Genomic DNA, 24,029 nt, shown 5'->3' on the forward strand with positions numbered 1-24,029 from the left:
AGATTTAACATATGGTTCAGGCAAAAACACATAAAACGCATCACACAGAGTCTTTTTCCATGAGGAAATAACTCAAGACTCACAATTTGATTGGATGGTGAGAGGAAAACAACAATAAATACAAATATGATTCAGCATAAGGAACTATTTAAAAGATTGGGTTTCTCCTGCACTGAACGAAGAAGACATAAGTTACTCCATTCCTGTGAGAACTGAACATGATTCACTCGTATTTTTACAACTCACAGATAATACTTTATGGTAGCTTATTATCTTAGAGCAGCAGGAAATGTGCACATACTGCACATACATAAAACACACAGATGTACAATAACTGTAAAAAAAAGAGATTTATCTGCTTTCACTTCTAATCTTTTACAAAAATATAAAATGAACAACTAACAGTGTTCTTCAAATAGCATACCTGTAAAAATGTGTTTAATAAATTAGAAATTACACTACTCTCTATTAATATGAATCAATGGTTAAAGTCTAAGTGGCTAAATATTACAAATTAAATATGCTTGCATGACTGATCATCAGTAAGCGTGAGCAATTAAGTAGAAATATACAGTAGCACTTGGCTGGTCTAAAGCTTTCAGGTGTGTGTTGTCAAAAATCCAAAATGGGAAAGTCATCAGCTGTTATTTTACAGATACAAATGTTGTTGTCCATTCATCTGTGAAGGGTTCAAAGTCCATTCATGTACAACCTGGAGTCCATTATCCCACAGTGAGAGCACAATGTGCAGTCGGTCAGGCTATTGTGGCATACTACAAAAAAAACACTTCAGTTGCATGTCAGTATTTGCATCCTTCGTTTAAAAGAGCAGGCAGGATAAAACCGCTTAAAATAACATGGCAACATGGCTTAAGTTAACAGAGTTGTAAATGAAAAGAACCACAAGACCTCTGGAACAATGTCCTGTGGACAGAAGAAACCAAAGTGAGGACGGTTAACCAAGATGCACCACATGTTGCTTGGTACAGAGAACAATTTGTGTAAATACCATTTTAGCTTAATTGTAAAAATCTGGTTTGGCTCTTTCAGCAATGGGACCTGGATTATTGCACTCACTTTGTCAGCCTTAAACTTGTATTGGCAGAGATATTCAAAGGTTATTTCCTCAAGTCCAAGTCAAATCTCAGGTGTTTCGCTCCAGGTCAAAGCCAAATCTTAGGTCTGACTGAAATAAACTTCCTTTCATCAAATGCACCCCATCTATCTCACTCAGACTCAGAGTAAAATGATGGAAGCTTTACATCTAATTCCAGATGGGGTTTTTTTGTTGTTTTTTTTTTTTTTTTGCTTTAATTGTAGGCAATAAATTATAAGGAGTGAAACTTAAGACACTTTGGTCAGGAGTTGAAGCTTGTTCCAAATTGAGTCATTCAAAAAGACAATGATCCCAAGCAAAATAACAAACCTAAAATATAAGGTCTGGCAAAGAAAAGATTCAAAGTATTGCAGTAGTCCAGTAAAAGCGTTTTCAAATATACATTTAGACTGACCTGTGTAATGACAAATGCCCAAGGTGATAAGCAAAAGTGGACTAAAGTTCCTCAGTAATGACTTTAGTCATACGCAAGACAGTGGTTCTTCAATACTGTCAGTCTTCAGCTGAACTTACACAACAATCTATCATGTGTTGTTCATTAAAGGTTTCTTTCTTTAACTAGCAATAACTGGCATTAAATAATTTTATTTGGACTTTCATTATCAACCTTTTAAATGATGGATATTTTTTTTTGTTTGTTTTTTTCACTAAATTTGCCTGACCATTGCGAATAACAGATTTTGCTCTTAAATATAACCCTATCTAACTGCAACTTAATTCCTTTAAGTTTTTCTTCTAGATCTGACCCTTATCCAAGAAACCATAGGATATTTAATTATTATTTGTTTCACTAAATTGATTGCAAAAATATGTCAAGTTTAAGATACTGTGTAGTGTAACAGATACCATATAAAAAGAAGAGAAGTTACACCGTATCCTAATGTATACTGTGTAGTAAATACAGAATACAGCAACTAAAGTGTGTTCCCCAAGTCTGCTATAGATTTTAACTTTCTAGATTTAGATATTACGGATCACATATGTAGTAATTTAGGATTCTGTTGCCATCCAACCTGACTGTATCAGACATGGAGCACATGTGTGGAGAAGTGTAGCAAGAAGTGACTGCAGGTTCAGACTTGAGATGCATAAAATACCAGAGTCAAAACTCCCCAAAATTATCTACCAAAAACTCCAAACTGCTTTTAAAAACTTTCTTTTGTTTCAAATTCTGTTGTGTCGTTGCAAAACCCTTTTTCTGCATAAAAAATACAAAACAAAAACATTTCTACTTCTTGTTTCATTACCCCCAGAATCCCATTTTTGGCCAGGAGATTTAAAGTAAAGAAACAGGAGAGAAGACCCAGTCCCAAGAGGTCATAAATTGCAGAGAAAGATCGAGTTTAGGCAGGGAACTGAACACAAGCAGAAGCTCCCTTCAAAAGGCTGGTGGCTGCTGTTGCTCCTGGAGTTTAACCCTGCTGCCTCTTCTGTTAGCCTGCTCCTTTATTCAGTAGGCTGATTTATTGGGGTTTACCAGCGAGAAAACAAGCATAGTATTGCTATCAACCCTGCTTTTGATAAATGACCCTCAGTGCTGTCTTCATCGTCCTAAAGTTCCTGTGGATGAGGAAAAAGAGAAAACATAAATACACATGGTTTGGGTTTACATTTTTTATTTACAATAAGATGAAGAAAGAAATAAAAAAAACAGACCTGTCAAGGAAATCTGTAATTGTTAAAAAAAAAAAATCCTTCTTTGGTATTAAAATCGGAATTTTATAGGGAATGAAAACCGTATCCAGAGAATTGTTTTTACTGTCCTTTAGATATTAATTTGTAGTTTTTCTCCCTTGTTCTTGGCTGTCCCACCCCAGTTCGTCCCCTCCCACCCATGTAGTCCCCTCTTTCCCCAAACGAAATTCTTTGGAAAGTCATTTTATATCACCCTTTGACTGTGCATTGAACTGTAAAACCACCCCATTGAAAACAAAATAAAGGGATAGGATAGGGAGAGAACGGGGGATGGGGCAAGAAAGAGAATTATAATTCTTTGCAGGCCTTTGGTATTAACCCAAACACCAGAGCTGTCAGCAGTTCAGAGAGGGAGGTGCGAGGGGCAAACATTCAGTGTTAATTGGCACTTTGTAAGCTCTGAGCCTTCCTTTTGTAAAGGGAAGTGGAAGAGAGAGTGAGTGTGCAAGAGGGAGGGAGCAGGGCTTTGGGAGGAGGTGAGGGAGGAAGACAGAGGGGCATAGAGAAAGAGAGGAAGAGAGAGAGACCTTATTCTTGTAGGTTTGTTGGGCCTTGTTGAGGGTGTTTACGGTTCACTTCTTATCCTTTGTTAATTGGGCATTCTCTCCCCCAATGAAAAAGGAGGAATTCATGGATCCCCCCGGCCTACCGCCCATGTTCCCCGTGACTCTCCTCGCCAGCCTGTTCAGCAAGAGGCCGATAAATGACAAGCTCATAACGAAAGGCTTGTCCTGTGAGCGTCATTAGTTTTACATGCTGTTTGTTTTACAGGGATTCGACTGAAATTGTTGGTTTGTGGCACCTGATGTGACGAATGAAAAATGTAGTAAGGCTTATGGAGACAACATACATTAATTGTGTATTTGACTGCTTTCAAGAATACATTTCCTGTAAAGGAATCGGGATGTCATACACTGAGGAGTTATAATGTATAAAGGGATGTGTCAGTTGATAGGTATTAAACTTATATTTATATCATATCTGCTGCTAGCAGGATTGATAAGAATTGTAGAAACTGATGTCTTCTGTAGTCATTTCTGAACCAGAATGGATAAGGATTCTTCTACATAGGTGAAAGGAGGACAAGTACAGAATTTTCAGTGGTCACTTCAAATTTATATTATTCAGCCCCAATCATATTGGTTCCTCATTAGTTGCTGACAAATAATGGAAATAATCCTGTTTCGCTCTGGTTGCATGTTCGATCGAAGTCACAAGGTACGTTTTGTGCAATCAAACGTGCAACATTGAAAAATGCAGAATGCACCTGAACTTTACAGGGACACGTCTGTAAGTATGCGATCTTAGAAAGAAGAAATGTACACACAACTTGCGGTCACTGACATCTATTAGTATAGAAAGTGTCTCACAGCCGCATCCCACAATTTGGGATTCATGTGAATGACAAGGAGAGCTATTATCCACCTGGAAAAGTGGCAAACCAGCAAACTAAAACCACTCCAAGAGTACATTGACAGCATCTCCAGGAGGTCAAATACAAGAAAAATTTGAAGGGAGGCGAATACTTTTTCATGGCACTGTTATGTGTGGATGAAGGTGTTTAGTTTTCTTGGCCCCAAATCTGTTGTCCTCTGTGTAAATGCTGACACAGCAACACAGAAAACAAACAATGTCAGACCATTAGGCACGGGATGTGAAAACACCCAGACTGTTGTCTCTGTGGATCCTCTTCTCCCGCAGATGTGTTTGGAGTTATGTGAAATAATTAGCGAGGAAGAGGTTGCCAGGCGCACGCAAACACAGAGATATGTGGGCATCTGTCTTTCAAACAGCGAGGGGCAGAAGTGGGACGGGGGGGTGCTGTTGGCATCAGGCTGGTGCTGCCTGCTTCACAGCACCTCTGGCCTCGTTTTGTCTCCCCCTTTCCTGATGTAAATAATAATAGAAGCAGCCATGAAAGGACACAGGTGTCAACCATTGTGCCGCTCTGAATGGCCGTGGGGGAAGGAGGTCAGGGGTCACAGGGCCATCTCTGCCACCTTTCACACCACCCACACTTTTTATTCACCCTGACGCTCCCTTTCATAGGTTTTCATCTAGCAAGCGTCCTCTATCCCCCGTCCTCCTCCTCCGCCTGTCTCGCTCACTCTCGCCTTTTGTTATTATAGCACCATGTTTTGTGAAAACTTTTCAGAGGTCATGCACAGGCTTGCTGTTCGGGAAGATTAACATTCTTTTCTAAATTAATCATCCCACACAACTGCGCAGATCAATAGCTGTTTACTTAAAGAGCCAATAAATGGATAAAATCTTACCCCTGCATCAAAGGTGATTTAAAGAAATATAAGATGGTCTTTACTTAATTTGATGAGTTCATTCATTTGTCTTTTTTGTATTATATTTCAGGTCATAACAGTAAAACCCCCCCCCCACATTTTATAGGTATGGTAATGCTTCAAAAGAAACCTCAAAAGGATGTAAACAGAGAAATAAGAAGAAAGGTTGGCCTTCACTTACTAATTATTTAATCTCAGTATAAAGCTTGATCTTCTGGATTAGCTTTGCATTGTACATTTTCAGTCTTGGTGATTGGTCCCAATGGCAGCTGCCCGGGCATTGAATAGGATGCCTGCATGAGAGGACTTGTGACATTTCTCCAAATGTTATTTCCCATGGTTCATTCGCACGTCACTACTTTAATGACTTTATGTCACCATGTGGGTCAATTAACATTGGCACTTTGAATACAGTTTGAGAAAAAGGCAAGCCAAAAAAAAAAAAAAAAACCATCAAAATTACATCGTCATTACGGAGGACAGTAATTAGAGCGTTGCATTTTGTCCCTCTTGTAAGGCCGGAGTGATCAGTACGATTTCAGACTAGCAGGTTCCATACATTGTTGTTGCAGACTGAACTCTTGGATGCCTCTGCATCACTCAGTCAGAATGCTTGGACATTATAATAAAAGCATCAGTAATAACTGTCTCTGCGTAATGTTGTTTAAAGAAATTTCAAATGTTTGATATTCAAAAAGAATACAATGTATAAAGAATACAACGTTGTATACAACAATGTATACAACATTATACAATGTTCTGCAAGCTCCACACAATCCCAATGTCTGACCAATATGACTTTCTTTGATTTTAAGCAAAATAATTTTTTGCCCTTGAGGACATAAAACAGACTTCTCGATCAGTAGTTGTTGTACACATTTCTCAGTGGTCAAGCACGTTCTAACCACTTGGGGGCAGTATTGGAGAGCGTTGGTGGAAAAAGACAGTGTGAGTCACTCTTGGTAATGCTGGTTCTGTTTTTTGCCCCGCACTGTCTAATGAATATTTTTATGTTTGAACATATTAGGATGTTACAAAAGCCAAAGATCATGTAAAGGTGCTGATTGAAGAAGCTGGTAAGATTCTGTCAATATCAACGGTGAAATATGCCGTGTACCAACAGGGACTGAAAGGCCACTCACCATTACTCCAAAAGACACCGGACTGCTCTTTGCAAATGCACACAGAAGTAAAAACAACAAATACTTAATTTTTGGAGATATGTCATGGGATTTGATTACATTAAAGAGATCTTTGGAGATAATGATCATCGTTTGTGGTTGCAATTTGAAAGAAAAAAAACAAAAGTAAAACATTTAAGGGGTGTGAATACTTTTGAGAGAAAAATAACATCCAAAATCTTAAGATGAAGTGGCCAGCTGTCTTACAGATGGTAAAATTCACCAATTTTCTCTTTCAGTCTGCTATTTGTTGCTGTCAATACGGCGCCTCTGTGGGAAACTTAAGACTCACAAAACAAAAAGAGCAAAATGTGCCCACTCTTGAGCCTTAAGCATTCTCCAGAGCTTTGTTCGGAGCTGGAGACAATTAATAGCAGAGAAGCTGGATGGATTCAACACATTCTAACAGCACTCAGCAAATCAAGACAAGATATCAGTTAGTGTTTATGAAACTCTACTTGTTTCATTATATCTATTTCATCCTTATTTATCATTTTCAATCTCTTATTGTAATGTTAGGTACTTTATGATTATCATCAGTGAAAGATGCACTGTACATAAAGTTTGCTTAATGCCTAATCAAAATGTATATTAAAAGTTTAGTTGAAAAGTATAAAATCTCGGCCTTTTTACAAGAACTAAGACAGAAAAGACGTGTTCCTTCAGTCAGAAATAAACCTGCAACTTATCTCAGCCTAAAACACCATCAATAAACCAAATGCATAAACTTTACAAAGGTCATCCATGATACTCTGGATTGCTTGCATATGTTTTTTGGTGAGTAAATGATCGAATTTATAAGGCAGCAGAAAAGATTGGCATAAAATCAAAACAGATCAAATTTAAAGGTGTACTCAGTGTGATCAAACATGCCTTTTTAATTCCCTTTTCTAAAAAATCTTTCACTTTTTTCCCAACCCATTGGTAGGCTATGTTTAGCATCCACAGAGCATAGATTCTAGCCAGTAAACAGAGTGTGCACATCAGGGCTCTTCTGTCTGTAGTAGAAAAAATGTGATGGATGAAGTTAGGCAGAAATTTGTGAAGTAGTGCTATTTGTTCTCAAAGATGAACAAATAGCATGTTTTTTTGACTATGGACATTGACTACGTAGAATGTTCATAGTTAAGAAACATGCAACATCACCAAAAATGCAATAGAGGAATAAGGACTATTGTAATTGCATTTAAGTTGGACATTTCAAAATCTACCTGGGTCTAGATCAGATTATAAAGTGTATCTTGTATATAGGCTCTTTTTTAAAACTCAGTTAGAAACTTCAGAGACAGACAATCTGAATGCCACATCTCAGGTTTTACAGGTAGTCGGCCTTCCTCAGCTTTGCTCCTGTCTTTGGGTGTACCGGCTATACTGTACCTGAGGCCAGACCCAGGGGAAAACCTCAATAATGTACTTAATACCCTTACTTAACGCATTAAGAAATGCATTAACGTGTCGCAGGTTGCATATAGTTCCAGTAAGTGTTGGGGGGTGGGAGTAAAACCTATGTATGGAGGAGAAAGAGATGCTCTAGAAGGGTGAGAGGATTTATTGCCTAGCATTAGCAGCTCTAATCTGTTGCAGGTGTTTCTGGCTGTGCTCCCAGGCCAGCCCTGCTTTCCTCTCCAGGAGGCCAGGGCATTTTGTGCATGTTTAATAATGGATGGAAAGGAGTAAGTAAGGCAGAACTGAAGAAGAACTTTCTGCCTTTCCGTGGTGCCTACAGGAAGGTTTCTATCATTTTAACAATTCTCTTAAGAGAGGCGACATGAGGAAAAAGAGGACGTGTGTTTCAATTACTTCCTCCAATCATCATGTCAGTCAGAAGACAACTCACTTCATATTCACGGGTTTCCTCTTCCTCTGCAAACTCATTTATATGTGTACGACGGAAAACACCTTTAAGCTGCAGTATGTTTTTATAACAAGGACAACTCCATCCTGACAAACAGAAGAAAACAGCTCAAACAGCAGGTCACAGCTTTCAGGGTGCACTACAAAAAGAGTAGACCACCGGGATGGATTGAGCTTCACAGGGAGCCTGTGGTGCCTTTGGGGTTTGGTGAACAAAGGCACAAAGGAACCCAGTGAGAAGGTCCAGCTCTGCGAGGGATCTGCTGCTCCTAGTGTGGCTACCTCTGAGAGAACAAGACTAAAGACTATAGAGAAGAATAGAAATAAAGATGTGATGTGCAGAAAACAGAATCATGAGACTAAAGAAACTTAAAAGTCTAATGACTCAGGTTATAAAAAGAAAAATATATATATAGTGTTCATCAGTTGTTTTAAATGATTCAATTTTAGTTCAGTTGTTTACCTCATCCCCTTGACATGCATGACGATTTTGTAAATGAGCTTGAAATACAGCTGCTGAGTCGCAACAATGCTCCTTTTACAACTTAGGCACTACTGCCCTCATGTGGACATTCGGATGCTACCAGTGTCTAAACACATGAAGTAAATTTACTCAAATTTAGTTCTGCCTTGAGACAACATTTTGTGAAATGGTGCCAAATAAATAAGCTGAATTGAATTGAATATGGGGAAAACTTAAAAAAAAAAAAAAGCCTAATTTTTTAATATACCGTCATGAATGTAAAACTTCAACATTTATCATTTCAAGGAGAAATTTCTTGGGTTCAGAAAATATAAAATAAAAACTTTATCTTAACTAGTGAATGAGTCATAAAGTTACAAAAATGCAGCCAAACGTTAGTCTGTAAAAACATGCTGTTCTGCTATCATTCTGACATGCAAGTACATATTAAAATGGCTTCATGCATTGCAACCAAACCTGATTTCCATTTTATGTTCTTTGTCACCACATATTTTTCCTGTATTAAGCTTCTTGTCATGAACCCATCTTTCTACGCTAGATATAAACTGATCTATAAGGTATTGACTGGCTCCATGTAACTTTTCTTGTTTTGTTTTGTTTTTGTTACCGAATGTACTTTTCCTACTGCCATAACAAAAAATAAATGAAGAAATGTGTACATATAAAACAATACTGATATCAAAAACCATATTCAAATGTGATTTTAATCTGATAATCAGAAAAAATCAGGATGTTCAATCTTTTGACACAAAGAAGGTGCTTTTCCTTAAGAAGTCTAAATCTGAGAAACATTTAAATGCATTTCAGAATCAAATATTTTCAGCTATATTTGATGTGGGCATAAAATCCTGTGTGCATCAAAAACTTACAATAAAACCCCCACCCCATCTCAACATGTTTCCTATGGATCGTAGTTGAGGGCGTTCTGGATGAGATGGTGTGTTAGAGAGGGATACCAGTCTTTGATGAGATTCATGACATATGTGTACCAGGGATAGTACAGCTCCAACTGCCTTGTTGCTCCTGTTATGATGATATTCAACGCAGCTTCTGACGCAGGATAGGCTGGTGTCGTGATGATTCCCCTGGAGTGCACAAAAAAGTCCTTAACATTAAATACAACGCAAGATATTGTGCATATTTATTGCATGATTAACAAACCTGACTGCTTTCAAAGCTGATTCGGTATCAATCAGTCCCAGTGTGATTAGAGAGATCGACACGTTGCTTTTCTTCATTGCAAGTTCATGGCTGAGGGACCCAAAAAATCCATTCAAGGCAGATTTTGTTGCACAGTACGGGGCCGTGAAGGGATTGCTCAGCTTCCCTGCAAACCATAGATAAATATCTGAGTACAGTGCACGAAAAACAGATCCTACAGTAGAGCTGCACAAGTTTGCTCTGAGCTACTTAAAAACTTACAAGAAACATTTTAGATGGTTTTTTTTTAAAAAAACAACATACAAACTCAGGTTTGTATGTTGTTTGAAAAAAATTCACACTGAGAAATAAATACTTAAACTCAAAAGTATATAGAATATGGTGTTTACCGGTACTTAAATTGGAAAATTAAGATTCTTGTGGCTGATTGATAGTTTTCCAATAAATGCAATATATTATTAAAGGTAACAGGTTTTTTTTGTGAAAGAAACTAGAAATGCTAGAATTTTCCACACATGATCTAAATCACTTAAAGCCACTTAAAGAATATAAAAAAAACTTTTGAATCTGTCTTTGGGTGGTAATGACAATTTTTCTTTTGTTGCTAAATGTTCCATTAACATAACCAAAAAAACAATAAAAAACAAATACCAATAATCAATGTCCATAAAAAGTCTTCAGACACAGCAACATATTCATGTGTTTCCTGGTGGGTTTGTATTTTAACCAAATAAAAACCACCAAAACTTAACTGAGGCCTCAGGAAGTTTACCTGAACATCTATACGCCGTTTTTTGGTTCTATTGAACCTCCATGGTGTTAAGATCCATTTTTACTTGTGATATTTTAAGTTGAAAAAGTGTTGAAGGGTTTTTTTTTGTCATAAAATTCTTTTTAACCTGTATTACTCATCTGCAACAGAAGGTGAAAATAAATGAATCCTCTTCATGGACTCTCCACCCTCATTTTGTCAGACGTGTTGTGTACTCCTATAACCATGTGGCCTCTGATGGCAGAGGCATGAGCATTTGGTATAGTGTTTTGTGACCAGTTAGTCTTAGCAGATGCTCCTTTTAGGATTACCCAGTACCATCCCACTGTTGGCTACAGGTCAGTCATCAATGGGGTAAGTCATATTTTTTGATTTGTGATACTCCTTTTTTTTCCACATTTAGACACAAGTTGACAAAATCAAATTTCTAAAACATTTGCTAAAAATGTTTTTTCTAAATGTTATACACACCATTTCCCACATTGCCCACCCCTAATACAAGTATACATGTGTCTAACTTTGCTGTCTATTAAGCTTACCTGCCATTGATGACACTATAGCCATAGACCCTTTACTTTTCTCCAAAGAGGGCAAGGCTCTCCAGGCCATCTGTATGTAGCTAAAGAAATTGGGCTTCAGAAAACAAAAAGACATAACGAGAAAGATCAGAGGCACCTTCTTTGTTTTAAGCACCGACAGACCATCAAAGTGCTCCATTACCTTCATGAGCCACCTGACGTGATCCACGTCTCCATCCCACATTGCAAAGCGAGTCACACCAATGTGGTTGAGAACCAGGTAGTCCAAGCCTCCCAGTTTCTCCAGAGCAAAGTCAACCACTTTGTCAGGGTCAGACTCAGTGGACATGTCCCCAGATATGTAGAGAGCTTTCTGGGCCCCCAGACTCAGACACTTCTCAGTAACCTATGAGCGAAACAAAGTAAATATGAGAAAACATACTGAGACTACCCTGAGCATTAACATATAGTTCGACTACTGTATGTTGAAACCATCTGATCATTTTCTATGTGAAACTAAAATTGATCATTTAAAAAAAAAGTGTTGCATTTACATGTGTGCTTTTTGGAAGCTGTTTTGTTATTACTTGCAAAACAGGCTGAATTACTACACAGTACTGAAGGACAGAGGAAATTGTAATAAAAGAAAAAAAAACTGACCTGCTGTAAAACTTTCTCCCTCCTTGCTGTGATGACAATCTGAGCTCCGAAGCGGGCATAATGATACGCCATTTGTTCACCAATGCCTGAACTGGCTCCTGTGACCAACACTCTGGCACCCCTGAGAGATTCTGAAATAAAAACAAAAACCTTTATTTCTACTTATGAAAAATAAATGCAAGAAGAAGAACAGCAACAGCAAGAAACTATCTGTGTCCACAAATGCACAAGATTCCCATTACATTGCATAAAGTACACCCCACAGGAAATACTTGGTTGCAATTTGTTTTTACAGTCCCACATCTACAGCGGTTAACCTTGAAGACAATAAAATGTTATCTCAGCAAGCCATTGTATTGCATCTATAATCTCTTCAGAAAGCAGATGATTAGTATTTGCTAGCTCAACTTGCAGTGCAAAAATTCAAAAAGAGGTCACGGAAGGGTCATAATCAGGGTTTTAGAAAATCATTCAGTGTGCCAAAGTTTTAAAATGTTATAATTTAGTAACAGCTAAAAATGTCCATTCTTCTATTCATATGCTTCAGAATCTTTTTTAAGGAGATGCACCAGAAAGTGGAGCGACTGGAGTTTTCTCCAGCTGTGCACTGCTTGCCAGCTGGCTGAAAGAAGATTTCCACATTTTCCCTCTATTCACAAGAAAGGCAAAACTAGATGTTTGGAGTACAATGTCCATGAATGATCATGGCTACTAAAGAAGCATCATACATCTTCCTAATAAGGTAACACTATTAAAACTACAGTTACCAGGTTTCAGGCAGCATCTCAGTAGAGATGCTAACTGCAGGGACACCGCTAGCTTACTAAGTTAATCATAAAAATGTTAAAACAGAAAGGCCAGCTGGAAAGTATGCTTAGTATGTGCACTCAATATAGGGTTAAGTCTCTTTTTAAATGAATGACTGCATCAATGCAGCATGGAATGACGCCACTCAGTCTGTGGCTTCAATAGTAGACTTTAGCGGGTCTGCATAGTATTCAGTGGTGTTTCTCATCTTCATCTTGACAATATTCCAAAGGTTAGAGTTGGGGTTTAGTTCAGCCTAATTCACGGACCAATCAAGCACAGTGGCATTGTGGTCATTGAACCGCGAGTAAAAGAGATGTTGGCAGTGTGAACATGTGTCACGTCCTCCTGCAGGAAAAGGTAATTGGCATCTCCATAAAGGTTGTCAGTAAAAAATGAAGCATGAAGTGCTGCAAAGAATTTCCTGCTAGATGGCAGTGCTGACCTTAAACTTCATAAAACAGTGGACCAACACAATAAGAGAATTCCCTGAATATATCTCACAATGAAAACTTTACACAGGACCTCAGTCAACTTGGGTTCTGTGTCTCTAGACTCTTTCTTCAAATTGTGGAACCTCGATTTTCAAATAAAATACATTTATCTGAGATAACTTTGGACTGCTGAGCATCAGTTCATTCCTTTATTCCTTTGGCTCAGTCTAAGGATCTCTGATCTCGTCTCTGGTTCAGGAGAGGTCTGACACATGTGACGCAACAGCAGACGCCTGGACCAGGTCTTAGAGAAACCAACAGGGGCAGCAGCCATGGACTTCAATGGTTTCTGCGCCCCAAAATGTCTCTAGTTTAAATTACGTTTTGCAAGCATAATATTTTATGCACGTATAAATAAACTAAATGGTACATTATTATGTACGTAATTTAAAAAAAAGGAAGAAAAAAAAAACAATTTCACTTTTCGAAATAAATCCATTTTTTGAATTCCATTCTGAAACGATAAGTTGCCTGCATGATGCTTACAGTCTGTGTTTATTACCACATTTATCTGACATCCGCCAGTCATGCTCAAACATACATGTGCGCGTGTGTCGCAAGATTAACTCATTAGCAGTTGGATTTATGGAAGCAGTAATACATTCATTTAACTTACCTGGATCAAAACTTGGTCCATTCCACTTGACAGCCAAGTAGCCAACACAAATGCTGGCAATTGCAATCTTTACGAAGGCTCCCATTTTGTTTGTGCAATGTTTTTCTGTGTGTTTCAGCTTTCATGTGAGCTGAAATGTGTGTAATAATGCACTTTCTCGTTTTTCCCTGTTTTCCAGACGTTTAGGGGGCGTTGCTCCCAGGTTAATGTTTCATTGGACTAGAACTTGGCCTGCCTTCCGTCTCCTGGTGAAATTCATGCTTTACTGTTGTGAACCATAAAAAATAGATAATTGTTATTATATTTGGATATATCAAAAAGTAAATAAATAATTAAAATAACTACTCGTTTTTATATGATCAGTTATCTTCTGGCTTAAAGAAAAAACAAAAGCTTGTCCCTGAAAGATCATTATGTTGCTTTGTTGACTACTGATTGGTTGAAAATGGTGGTCAGATCAGTCATCTTGTGTTAACTGGAAACTGGCCAGCCGGAAAAAAGACAACGGTGATCTTAAAGTCCTGAATGTGGTTTAATATTTAACAGTTTGTAAAACAATTAAGATTGTTTTTTTTTTGTTTGTTTTTTTTACTGCTAACACTGAGTCAGATTTTTCTGGGGCTGTTTGTGCACCATAAACAAAATGCTGCTGTTTTCAATGCATTTTCTTTAACATAGTTCAGGAGAAAACAAAGAGGCGTAATGCGGGTGGAAAATTATTTATAGGCTACACAAAGCTGACTTGTGTAGGCAGTGAAATAATCTCAATAGCCAACTTATGAAATGTGGAGAAATAATTAGATGCGGCAGAGAAAGATTGGACCAGGACAGTTCTCATACATTTTATGTTACAGACTCTCAGTGAACGCACGGGGGGGAAAAAGGCCCGACTACCTGAATGCAAAGTGCGCATGCGTATGAAGTGGCCCGGTAATATCAGGAGACGGATGCGTGTCATAAGATTTGACTACTAAAGCAACGTCGACTCCATTCCAAACTGAATAAATGTATTGGCCCCCACTTGTTGCACAGCCATATGCATCATGATTGTGAAATTATTATATTAATCCTCGAAATATTATACTAATATTGATGATATTTAATAATAAAAATAAAACATCGTTTGGTTTTCATTTGATATTTATAGCCCAGCAATTTTGAATGTCCAAAGTCCAACCTCCACCTCTCACCTCTAATCTCAGTGGCAAGCAATGAGGAAATCTCTCAACTTGGGGAAACACCAATAAAAAAATGCAATTTTCACATTCTATTATTGCGCATTTTATTTGTGGCATTATTTGTTACCTTTATGTTATTTTAGTGAATTTAGAAAAGGAGTGACAATGAATAAACTGTATATAAATGTTTCAGATGAAGAACAACCCTTTCTGTTTTTTTTTTTTTTTTTACAAAACTATGGATTGTTTGGACGTTGTAAAAGGATACTGAGAAGAAAAACAGTGAGGTTGAAGAAAAGATTAATATTATGTTATTTAATGGAGTAATAAAAACATTCCACAGAAAGCTGAAAGCTAACAGTTCAGTAATCTGTAGAAATGGTAAAGGATTAAAAATTAAACAAACACAGTGCAGTGAATGTGTCTATTAAAGATTTCTAAGATGACATTGGTGCTTGTCACAGGAGAAGATATAGTCCTCTATGTGTAGTCAGTGCTGCATTGAATTATTTAATCTAAAAATAATTTGAAAATAAAACTGAAAATCTACAACAGGCAATAAGATCAGGTTTGAGGGAGATTGTTGTTTATTGTTTTGAACAAAGCAACTGAAAATAAACAAAGGCAGCTAAGGTTTTTTTTTTTTTTTACCTGCAGAGGGCAGACTCATACCCAGAAGTTTCCAAGCTGCCTTTCAGACAATTTGATTTCCATAAATTTTCAAAGAAAAAAAAAAAGACATAAAATAAGAAGACACAATGAAACCTAATTTATTGTTCTTTAAAGTCCATGCACAGTGATAAGGCCATACAAGGAAATTAAAGAACTCTGTCTTGATAACTAGTAAAAATCAAAAGGGTAATTTTGGAAAATATATGATTTTAACAGAATATATCAATATCAATTCAAACAGAAAAGTCAGGTAGAGAAAGTAACAGATGAGAAAATAATTAAATGATCTAAATCCAGGGCTGCACAGTGGCGCAGTTGGTAGCACTGTTGCCTTGAAGCAAGAAGGTCCATGCAGAAAGTGGAGTTTGCATGTTCTCCCTGTGCATGCGTGGGTTCTCTCCGGGTACTCCGGCTTCCTCCCACAGTCCAAAAACATGACTGTCAGGTTAATTAGTCTCTCTAAATTCTCCCTAGGGGTGAGTGTGTGTGTGCATGGTTGTATGTCTCTGTGTTGCCCTGCGACAGACTGGCGACCTGTCCAGGGTGACCCCGCCTCTCGCCTGGAACGTAGCTGGAGATAGACACCAGCACCCCTCCCGACCCCATTAGGGACAAAGGGTGAACAGAAAATGGATGGATGGATCTAAATGCTTAAAACTGGTGCTTTTGGTAGAAATGAAACATGCAATGAGAGAAATGGTTGGAGATGCCTTTTTTGTTGTAATTACGTTCATCATATATTTACATACTCACGTTTCTACTGCGTTGCATGCAGTGTTGCATGTAGAATTAGAAATTTGTCTTTTTCAGGCTCAAATGTCTTTTTTTCATATTTTTGCTCGTTGTGATGTACTGCAGTTTTCTGATTGTATTAAGTCTTGTCTCTCTGCACTTATGGTTCAGGTTGCTTTTCACCTTAACAGTGAATGGATCAATTTATTTTTTACTATACCCATCATCATTTTGGGATCAAATTGAACAACTACACTGAGCAGGTGTAATTTAATACTCTGTGTAAAATTTCAAACAAAACCAACATTTTGAGCATGCTTGAGATGTCTGTTTTGCAAAAGTGTAATATTTTTTATATGAGCATAAAAACAACACAATGTGCAAACTGAAAGAGAATAAGGGTAGATTTCTGATTAATCCTATAGTATGACCATATGCCGATATTGCAGCACAAAATGAAACACATATATCCGTCCATAACAGCATTAATGCTGCAAACGAACATTGTTCATGGAATGTAGCTATAGGAGTTCTGGATGAAGTAGTTTGTTAATGAAGGAGACCAGTCTTTGATTAGAGTTATGACTTGTGTGAACCATGGATAGTAAAGGTCCAGTTGTCTTGTTGCTCCAGCGATGATAATATTTAATGCAGCTTCTGTGGCGGGGTAGGCTGGTACTTTTGTAATGCCCCTAAAACCAGAAAATAACTCATTTGTAACTGATTTTCTTTTTTTCAAAATTCTTTGTGTATACTGACTTTAGCATATTTGACAAACCTGACTTTCTCCATGGCTGAATCAGTATCAATAAGCCCCAGGGTGCATATTGAGATTGACACATTGCTTTTCTTCATGGCCAGCTCATGATAAAGGGACCCAAAGAATCCACTTAGGGCAAATTTTGTTGAGCTGTATGGTAGTGTGAAGGGGTTCGTCATTTTACCTTCAAACCAAAGACAAATTTCCCAGTAAATTGCAGCTTTCTCAAGCACTTGAGTCAATAAAATTGCTTATATGTTCAGCTTGAGCTTAAACAAAAATATGAATGTGTAAGCATAAAAATGTGCCTTTTGAGAATTAGTTAATGCTTTTGTAACTGTACATTTATCACTTATGTGTCATAGCTTGATGTAAAGGCAAATATTGAGACAAACGTACCTAAAACTGATGAAACAACCACCAAAGATCCTTTACTTTGCTCAAGAGAGGGCAAAGCTCTCCAGGCCATCTGAATGTAGCTAAAGAAATTGACCTTTAAAACACACACACACATACACACACATCAAATAAACATCAAGGCATTCCCTTGATTTTATGTGCTGAGAAACTGTCAAAATGATCCATTACCTTCATTAACCACCTGGTATGTTCCACATCTCCCTCCCACATGCCAAAGGTAGTCGGGCCAATGTGGTTGAGAACCAGGTAGTCCAAGCCTCCCAGTTTTTCCAGAGCAAAATCGACCACCCTTTCAGGGTCAGACTCATTGGCCATGTCTGCTGCTATGTGCAGGGCTTTCTGAGCCCCCAGACTCAGACACTTCTCAGCTACCTGTGAACAGCAAGGAGTAAAGTTTGCAAAACAGTTTAGCAGAGCTCCTGGTGCAGTTGAGATGACGTTAGGTGTGATTTGGTGTCTTATGGACAAGCTGAATGATACTAAATGATTGTGATAGGAAGGAATATCGATGACAGGTGAAAAAGTTGATCAGGAGGAAGTAGATCAAACGGGGTAGAGATTAGAACATTTAGGAAGGATTGGTCTAGTTAAAAGTGGTAATAATGAAGCGGAAGCAGCAGAGGAAGATGATGGATGGATGGATGGATGGATGGATGGATGGATGGATGGAACAGGAGATAATAGGAGATGAAAATATGGAGATAAAGAAAATGACGATGAATGATTGGGATTAGAATGATAAGCAAGTAAGGCAACAGAAATCCTAAAATGGCATACGAGATTAAAATGGTAGAAAATGAGGAAGATGATGGAGAATGTGTGGCGATGATGGATGAAAACATTAGGAATAATGATCAGGAAGGAGATGTATTGGGATGCAGATGAGGAGGATGAGGGAGACTAAGTAGAATTAGAAAGAGCGGTAATGAGAGATGAGGAAGGCGTGGAGGAATGATGGAGGGGTATGGAAGAAGGAATAAAAATGAGTGGAAATAAAATAAGCTGAATGAAGATAATTAGGTTGAGAAGTGATGTGAATGAAGGAATAACAACGATAGCAGTAAATGAAATAGAATAGAAATATGATAAGTGATACAGAGTGAAATTGACTAGAATGAGATGAAATAGCAATGATGCAAAAGAAATAAGGTCTAAGCAGTGGGAGAGAAAGACTTGTACTGATTAAGCAAACCATGTAGGCTTGCTTGCTGATTAGATGTGTAGTTTAGATTGTCACCTCAATATCCCAGTTGAGGTTATATAAACCTGTTTCACTCACCTGACATTTCCAAAAGACAGAATGAAAAAAATTAAGCAAAACTGACCTGCTGTAAAACTTTCTCCCTCCTTGCTGTGATGACAATCTGGGCTCCAAAGCGGGCATAATGATATGCCATTTGTTCACCAATGCCTGAACTGGCCCCGGTGACCAACACCCTGGCACCTTTGAGAGATTCTAAGACAAAGTCCACACATTCAAAAAAACATACTGAAAAGATGCAAACAGTAAGGCCTCAGTTGTTATTTATTGTGTATAAACAGATATGTCCTAACACAGATTCACACAGGTATTTCACTCTACAACAGGATTTCCCTTTGGAATAATGATTCTTATCTTTTATGGCACTCGCTGTAAAACATAAACCCAATCAAAGTCCCGCACAGAATATTTCACGCAAAATGAAACCAGTCTCGCTCAAAGGACTCAGTGTACAGAAAATGTCCTTGGGACATCTCAGTTGCTTAACGAAATACACAATACACCTAAAGATACCAGCACTGTGCAGTTAAGTCGAGCTAAATCATGTGAATATTTGTGTTAAATATACTGCACAGTTTGTTCTGGTGGGATGAATGAATGTCTGTATTCTCTCCGTTCTAAAACTGTTTAGTCACTTGAGGAAAGCAGATTATGTGCAGTCATTTGCTCAGTTCACGATTCCGCTCCCAGTTATCCCAAAGCAATCATTAAAACCTCATAATCAATATTTTTACACTGATTATTTTTATTCAGGGTAGAGAAGAAGGCATTTTTCAGGATCTGATTGTCAAAACAGTTGAATGATTGTGTTTGCATAGTTTATATTCAAGTAGTTAAGTGGAACAAATGTTGATATTTGAAAGAGCTACACATTATGTGACTGATGCTTAACATCATACAGAAAGCATCTGACACGACAATAAAAACATTTTATGAATAATATTATTTTTTATATTTACTCTGTTTTTATAGGGGTGTGTTGAAGTTTATATTTTTAGATCATGAGGCACAAGAATAAAATTCTATTGTGAGGAATATAGGACGTTTTTGCCATTCTTCTCTTTATAGAATGGCAACAAGTATACCACGTTAATGCTGGATTGTTAGTCACTACTTAGGTAGTCGGCCTGGAGCAGGCCGCTTTACAGACATGCCATGTGTAGCTTGCAAAATAAAGCATTAAAACAGAGTTATTTAAAGGGTCAGTGGTGTTGCTTCACTACTTTCTACCCCATGACTGTGTTTTGTGAGCAGAAATATTCACAAACAGCAGCTAATTATTTTCTTGTAAGTAAGGGTATTGACCTTACTAGGGGTGTAGCTATTTTTTCAGCAATCTGGTCTGAAGTGTGCAACAATGAGAAATAGCCATAGGTATTTCATTAGCGGACTGCAATGGAATCCATTGATAATATCTTTTTTTTTTTGTTCGCAATTCTGAATGATTGCACAAACCTAGCAATACTACAGTTCTGGTAACTGGATTGTCTTAGTGGTATTTAAAGGTTCAGATAGAATGTTTCTGATGTTTTACAACACAAATCTAAAATGTCAGTCTTTGGGGCCAGTGTCCTACAGCTTTTGAATGTGTCACTGGTCTGGTGAACCTGAATCAAAGAAATATAGAATCAGGATAAAGACAAAATTCTTTGATTCAGGTTTAATTAACCAGATGCACGTTTTAGTTACAGAACACCATCCTCCACTGACTGGATATTGAGAAATTGGCTTTACATTAAACATAAGTATTTAACCTAAGAATAAAAAAAAATCTGTTTTGTTAGAATATAATTTCTTGCATTACACTGTAGATTTATAAGGGCATATGCTACTTTTGCATGCTCTGAATCCACTTCTTCAGCAGAGACTCTCCTTGGCATGTGGGAGGGCGATGCACCACCACAGCTTTATAAAAGATAATTTAAAAAGGGCGCTCCCTCATGTTTGAAAGGAGAGTGAACTGTCCTACTGTTCAGTGGGAACTCAAAACTAATTCGGTCAACAGTTTACAGTAGTTAGACACGCAAAATAAAGTCAGGTCCAATTTACATGAAAACACTTTGAAAGAAATGTAGCTAAAATATTTGCTGGGGAATTTAAAATAATGAAAATAATAATAATAATAATTGCACACTATAAAAACTAACATATATTCAATGTATGAAAAAGGTCTGATTCCTATGAGATTATTTCCTTAGAACAACTGTACATAGAAACAACAAGATAAAGAAAAACTGGGATTCTTTCTAAAAACATAAGTCTTCTGCAGTGTCCAGTATTGTCCAGTTTCTATATATTCACTGCAAGGCTTTAGATTTTTAAGTGTTAGTTTTTTTATGTACTATGAAGTTGTACTGAGCCATCATCCCACCATTGCAGGTCAAACACCTATCATCATTGCTGTCATCATCATCATGATCATCATCAGTTGTCAACATAATACACCTAATTCCCTGCAGTTAAGTAAACAAACTCGAGCATTAACATTGGCAGCTAAATCTGCATAGAAAAGAAAAGTTTACATTCATTCTAGCTTTACGTACCTGGATCAAAACTAGGTGCAGTCCATGTCATAGCTAAATAAGCAACCAAAATACTCCCAATCAAAATTTTTACGAATGTTGCCATTTAGCCCACTTGGTTTGTAAAAGCTTCAAGCAACTTCTTTTTTAGGGTTTATATAAGTATGGCGAAACTACACAATAGCAGTTAATAGGAGGTGCATGTTACGTAAACCTTTTTTTTTTTTACTACTCAAACCCACCCCTCCATATCTGGCTAAAATATTCAAAGCATTTTTAACCAAATTCAAATATATTGTCACAGGAATTGATAACGTTTTGTCTTTGAAAGCGTGATTTTTTCATTTTTATTTAAACAAACCATAATAATATAACATAAAACAGATACACGACGAACGAATCTGCCGCTCTGAAATAACTAGCAACTTTATTGACAAAACAGCGCACACAGTGCAGACAACGCTTGTCCTTCACTGCTCCTGACTGCCGGCCAGTGTTCTTCTAGGATTGTTTTCTGAAAAGCAACACAAAAAGAGAAAACATAACATTCTGGACGATGGCCGCAAGGATCTGGCCTTTAGTAAAGTTGGTATTTTTCTTTCAACTCAAGGTTTTTCATTCAAAGCTTGGTGGTTGACATGCTAAGTACCATATTAGCCCGTTAGCTCGCTTAAGCTAACAGTGGTAGTGCTGGGAACTCTCTAGTTGTTACGTTACACTATTTAAAATAACTCGGCATTTTACGGTTAAAACAGTTTTACTTGTATATACTGGAACGTTTGTTTTTAATTTCCAAACTAGACAAAGCTGTTAAATAACTGCTTTGAGTTACTATCATAGAAATTACCTTTATGTTGTGTACTGTAATCAAGGTTATTATGTCGTTTTTTTTGTTGTTGTTTCCGTGTGGAATCATTAATTATTACAAGGCTGCATGTGTTTTTTTTTTTTACTCACAGTATGGCTAACTTCATTCCTTCACTCACAGGCTTGTCTCCAAGGTGACCATTGCCGGAGGAGCAGTGTACGTCACCTATGACTCTGGTCTGCTGGGAAGCGGTGAACAGGGGTCAGCGGCCCTGGAGAAGGCCAAAGCAGCTGTGCCACCCGCCTTAGAAGAATGGATGAAGTATTTTGGTTTGGAGGTACGGATGTGTAAATTGCTTAATTGGCCAAATAACCTGGCATTTAGGTATTTGGCATATAGGCTGATTTTATGTAGTAGAGACTTTGCAAAGCAAAAGTCTTACAAAGTGAAGGTTTAAAGTCCTCTTTAATTTTAATGGCTTACAGTCATTTTTGCGATAACAGTGACTAAAGTTGTCTCTGGCTGTATGGAGGATTGAGTAACATAGTGCTTACCTTCCACAAGTTGTTGCTTCTAGCCAAAGAGAGGTCTTATACTCACATGAAGGTAACCCAACATCCTAATTAAGGTAACTGTTTTGAAATTACACCAAGCGAATTCAAGGTTATTAACGTGATCCAATTTGTGTTATGTAATATAATATTTGTTTCCTGTTTTGATTTCGATTCACAGAGAGAAGGAGACCAAAGATGTGACGATAGCAGCTGTATTCAAAATCAGTTGGCTATTTTAGGCATTTATGAGAATGTTTCTTTCAGCTGAAAACACAAAAAAGGATTAAACTCTATTTTAGTGGCAAAGGATGGCCTTAAGTCATGTAAACATAATTGATTTACAGAAGTAAATGTACTGAAATTATTTCTTTGTTTAAAAGTTACATATTTAGAGAAAGGATGAGAAAATAAGAAAATAAACCCCTCTGTAAATTTAATAGCAGTTTAACTAAATATAATATTTGCAAATATTATCTTATTGTTGTTTTGCTCTTCATGGAGTATCACAAGGTATTTTTGACTAGTTCATTGGTCAGGCTATCTGCTCAAGTAGCTAGCCTATAGATGCCATGTTTAAGACTTGCGCCTCAAAGCTTGCTCACGGTACTTTTAACACAGCATTAGTCTGATAACAGTGGAGGGTGACACTTCAAGTTTACGTGTCATAAGCTTCCAGACAACTGACTTTGTCTTTTTTGTAAGGACGGATAAAGTGTTGAGGCTACAAACTGGGTCGAACTGCCTCTGCCCTGCTCTGTTCTCCACATTACAGCCAAAAAACCCTCCTGTCTTGGTTCATTTGTGAAAGTCACCCAAATGCATGTTTCTTTACATAATTGGGATAGATTAATAGATATACTTAAAGCCACTGTTAAATTGTGCATAAAATTTATAATCTAACATCCTTAACCTTTTCCTCTGTCCTTAGGCTCAGCTTCCCACCATGCCTAAGATTGAATTCTCCCCAGTTAATTCATGGAACGCTGGTAAGAACTGAACAGAATGTCGGTGATCACGAGTTTGGGCTTCTGAGTGAGCCTGAATTATCAATGTAGTTTGCTTACTTACTTCCCTTCTATTTACAGGAGTGCGGTGGACAATTTCGAGCCTTTCAGAGGCCCCAACAAGAGCATCTGAATATACAAATCAGGGACTGCAGTACGTAAAAGAGCTTGTCAAGTGAACAGAACCACCCTGGGTGACCTCACATTATTGTTTGACTTTTGCACCTGAGAAATGACAGTACTCCAAAAGTTTCACCCCCCTCCCTCCAGACTAGAAGACACAAAAGGAAACTTCTGTGTGAGGAATGTGCTGGATTTAATGTAAATTGGTATTTTGTGGAAGTTGTAAATAAAGCAGGGAAGCAAAGTGTTTTTAAATTAAAAATTTGTTTATGCAAGTTAAATTGTCATCAAAGTTAATTACAAATAATGTATGAAGGAGTGTGTCTGATGTACGTATCC

The 24,029-nt window shown here is 37.5% G+C and overlaps 3 protein-coding genes across 3 annotated transcripts; 1 reads left to right on the forward strand and 2 right to left on the reverse strand.

The window, feature by feature from the left end:
- Positions 1–9,311: 9,311 nt before the first annotated feature.
- On the reverse strand, positions 9,312–13,842 carry LOC102223004 (hydroxysteroid 11-beta-dehydrogenase 1-like protein). Its single transcript, XM_005795593.3, has 6 exons — positions 13,657–13,842; positions 11,740–11,870; positions 11,282–11,485; positions 11,101–11,194; positions 9,790–9,955; positions 9,312–9,713 (listed from the first exon to the last, which is right to left on the reverse strand). Exons 1-6 carry the CDS (start codon positions 13,739–13,741, stop codon positions 9,530–9,532), a joined length of 864 nt encoding a protein of 287 aa, XP_005795650.1. The 5' UTR covers positions 13,742–13,842; the 3' UTR covers positions 9,312–9,529.
- A 2,816-nt stretch (positions 13,843–16,658) lies between these two features.
- LOC102233382 (hydroxysteroid 11-beta-dehydrogenase 1-like protein) lies at positions 16,659–21,390 on the reverse strand. Its single transcript, XM_005795719.2, has 6 exons — positions 21,223–21,390; positions 18,744–18,874; positions 17,587–17,790; positions 17,398–17,491; positions 17,017–17,182; positions 16,659–16,930 (listed from the first exon to the last, which is right to left on the reverse strand). The coding sequence occupies exons 1-6, from the start codon at positions 21,305–21,307 to the stop codon at positions 16,747–16,749; spliced, it is 864 nt and encodes a 287-aa protein (XP_005795776.1). The 5' UTR covers positions 21,308–21,390; the 3' UTR covers positions 16,659–16,746.
- Positions 21,391–21,629: 239 nt separating this feature from the next.
- Positions 21,630–23,965, forward strand: c9h19orf70 (chromosome 9 C19orf70 homolog). The gene is made up of 4 exons (XM_005795594.3): positions 21,630–21,786; positions 22,190–22,346; positions 23,492–23,549; positions 23,649–23,965. The coding sequence occupies exons 1-4, from the start codon at positions 21,758–21,760 to the stop codon at positions 23,744–23,746; spliced, it is 342 nt and encodes a 113-aa protein (XP_005795651.1). The 5' UTR covers positions 21,630–21,757; the 3' UTR covers positions 23,747–23,965.
- Positions 23,966–24,029: the final 64 nt, after the last annotated feature.

This window comes from Xiphophorus maculatus, chromosome 9, assembly GCF_002775205.1.
Source record: "Xiphophorus maculatus strain JP 163 A chromosome 9, X_maculatus-5.0-male, whole genome shotgun sequence".
Lineage (NCBI taxonomy): Eukaryota > Metazoa > Chordata > Actinopteri > Cyprinodontiformes > Poeciliidae > Xiphophorus > Xiphophorus maculatus.

Coding starts and splice junctions, on each gene's coding strand:
- LOC102223004 (XM_005795593.3), bottom strand. CDS start 13,741: ATGGGAGCCTTCGTAAAGATTGCAATTGCCAGCATTTGTGTTGGCTAC. Junction 11,486..11,739: donor GGGAGAAAGTTTTACAGCAG/GTCAGTTTTTTT, acceptor TTTCGCTCATAG/GTTACTGAGAAGTGTCTGAG. Junction 9,714..9,789: donor TCAGCTTTGAAAGCAGTCAG/GTTTGTTAATCA, acceptor TGTGCACTCCAG/GGGAATCATCACGACACCAG.
- LOC102233382 (XM_005795719.2), bottom strand. CDS start 21,307: ATGGCAACATTCGTAAAAATTTTGATTGGGAGTATTTTGGTTGCTTAT. Junction 17,791..18,743: donor GGGAGAAAGTTTTACAGCAG/GTCAGTTTTGCT, acceptor TGCTGTTCACAG/GTAGCTGAGAAGTGTCTGAG. Junction 17,492..17,586: donor ATACCAGGTGGTTAATGAAG/GTAATGGATCAT, acceptor TGTGTTTTAAAG/GTCAATTTCTTTAGCTACAT.
- c9h19orf70 (XM_005795594.3), top strand. CDS start 21,758: ATGGCCGCAAGGATCTGGCCTTTAGTAAA. Junction 22,347..23,491: donor TGAAGTATTTTGGTTTGGAG/GTACGGATGTGT, acceptor CTCTGTCCTTAG/GCTCAGCTTCCCACCATGCC. Junction 23,550..23,648: donor AGTTAATTCATGGAACGCTG/GTAAGAACTGAA, acceptor TTCTATTTACAG/GAGTGCGGTGGACAATTTCG.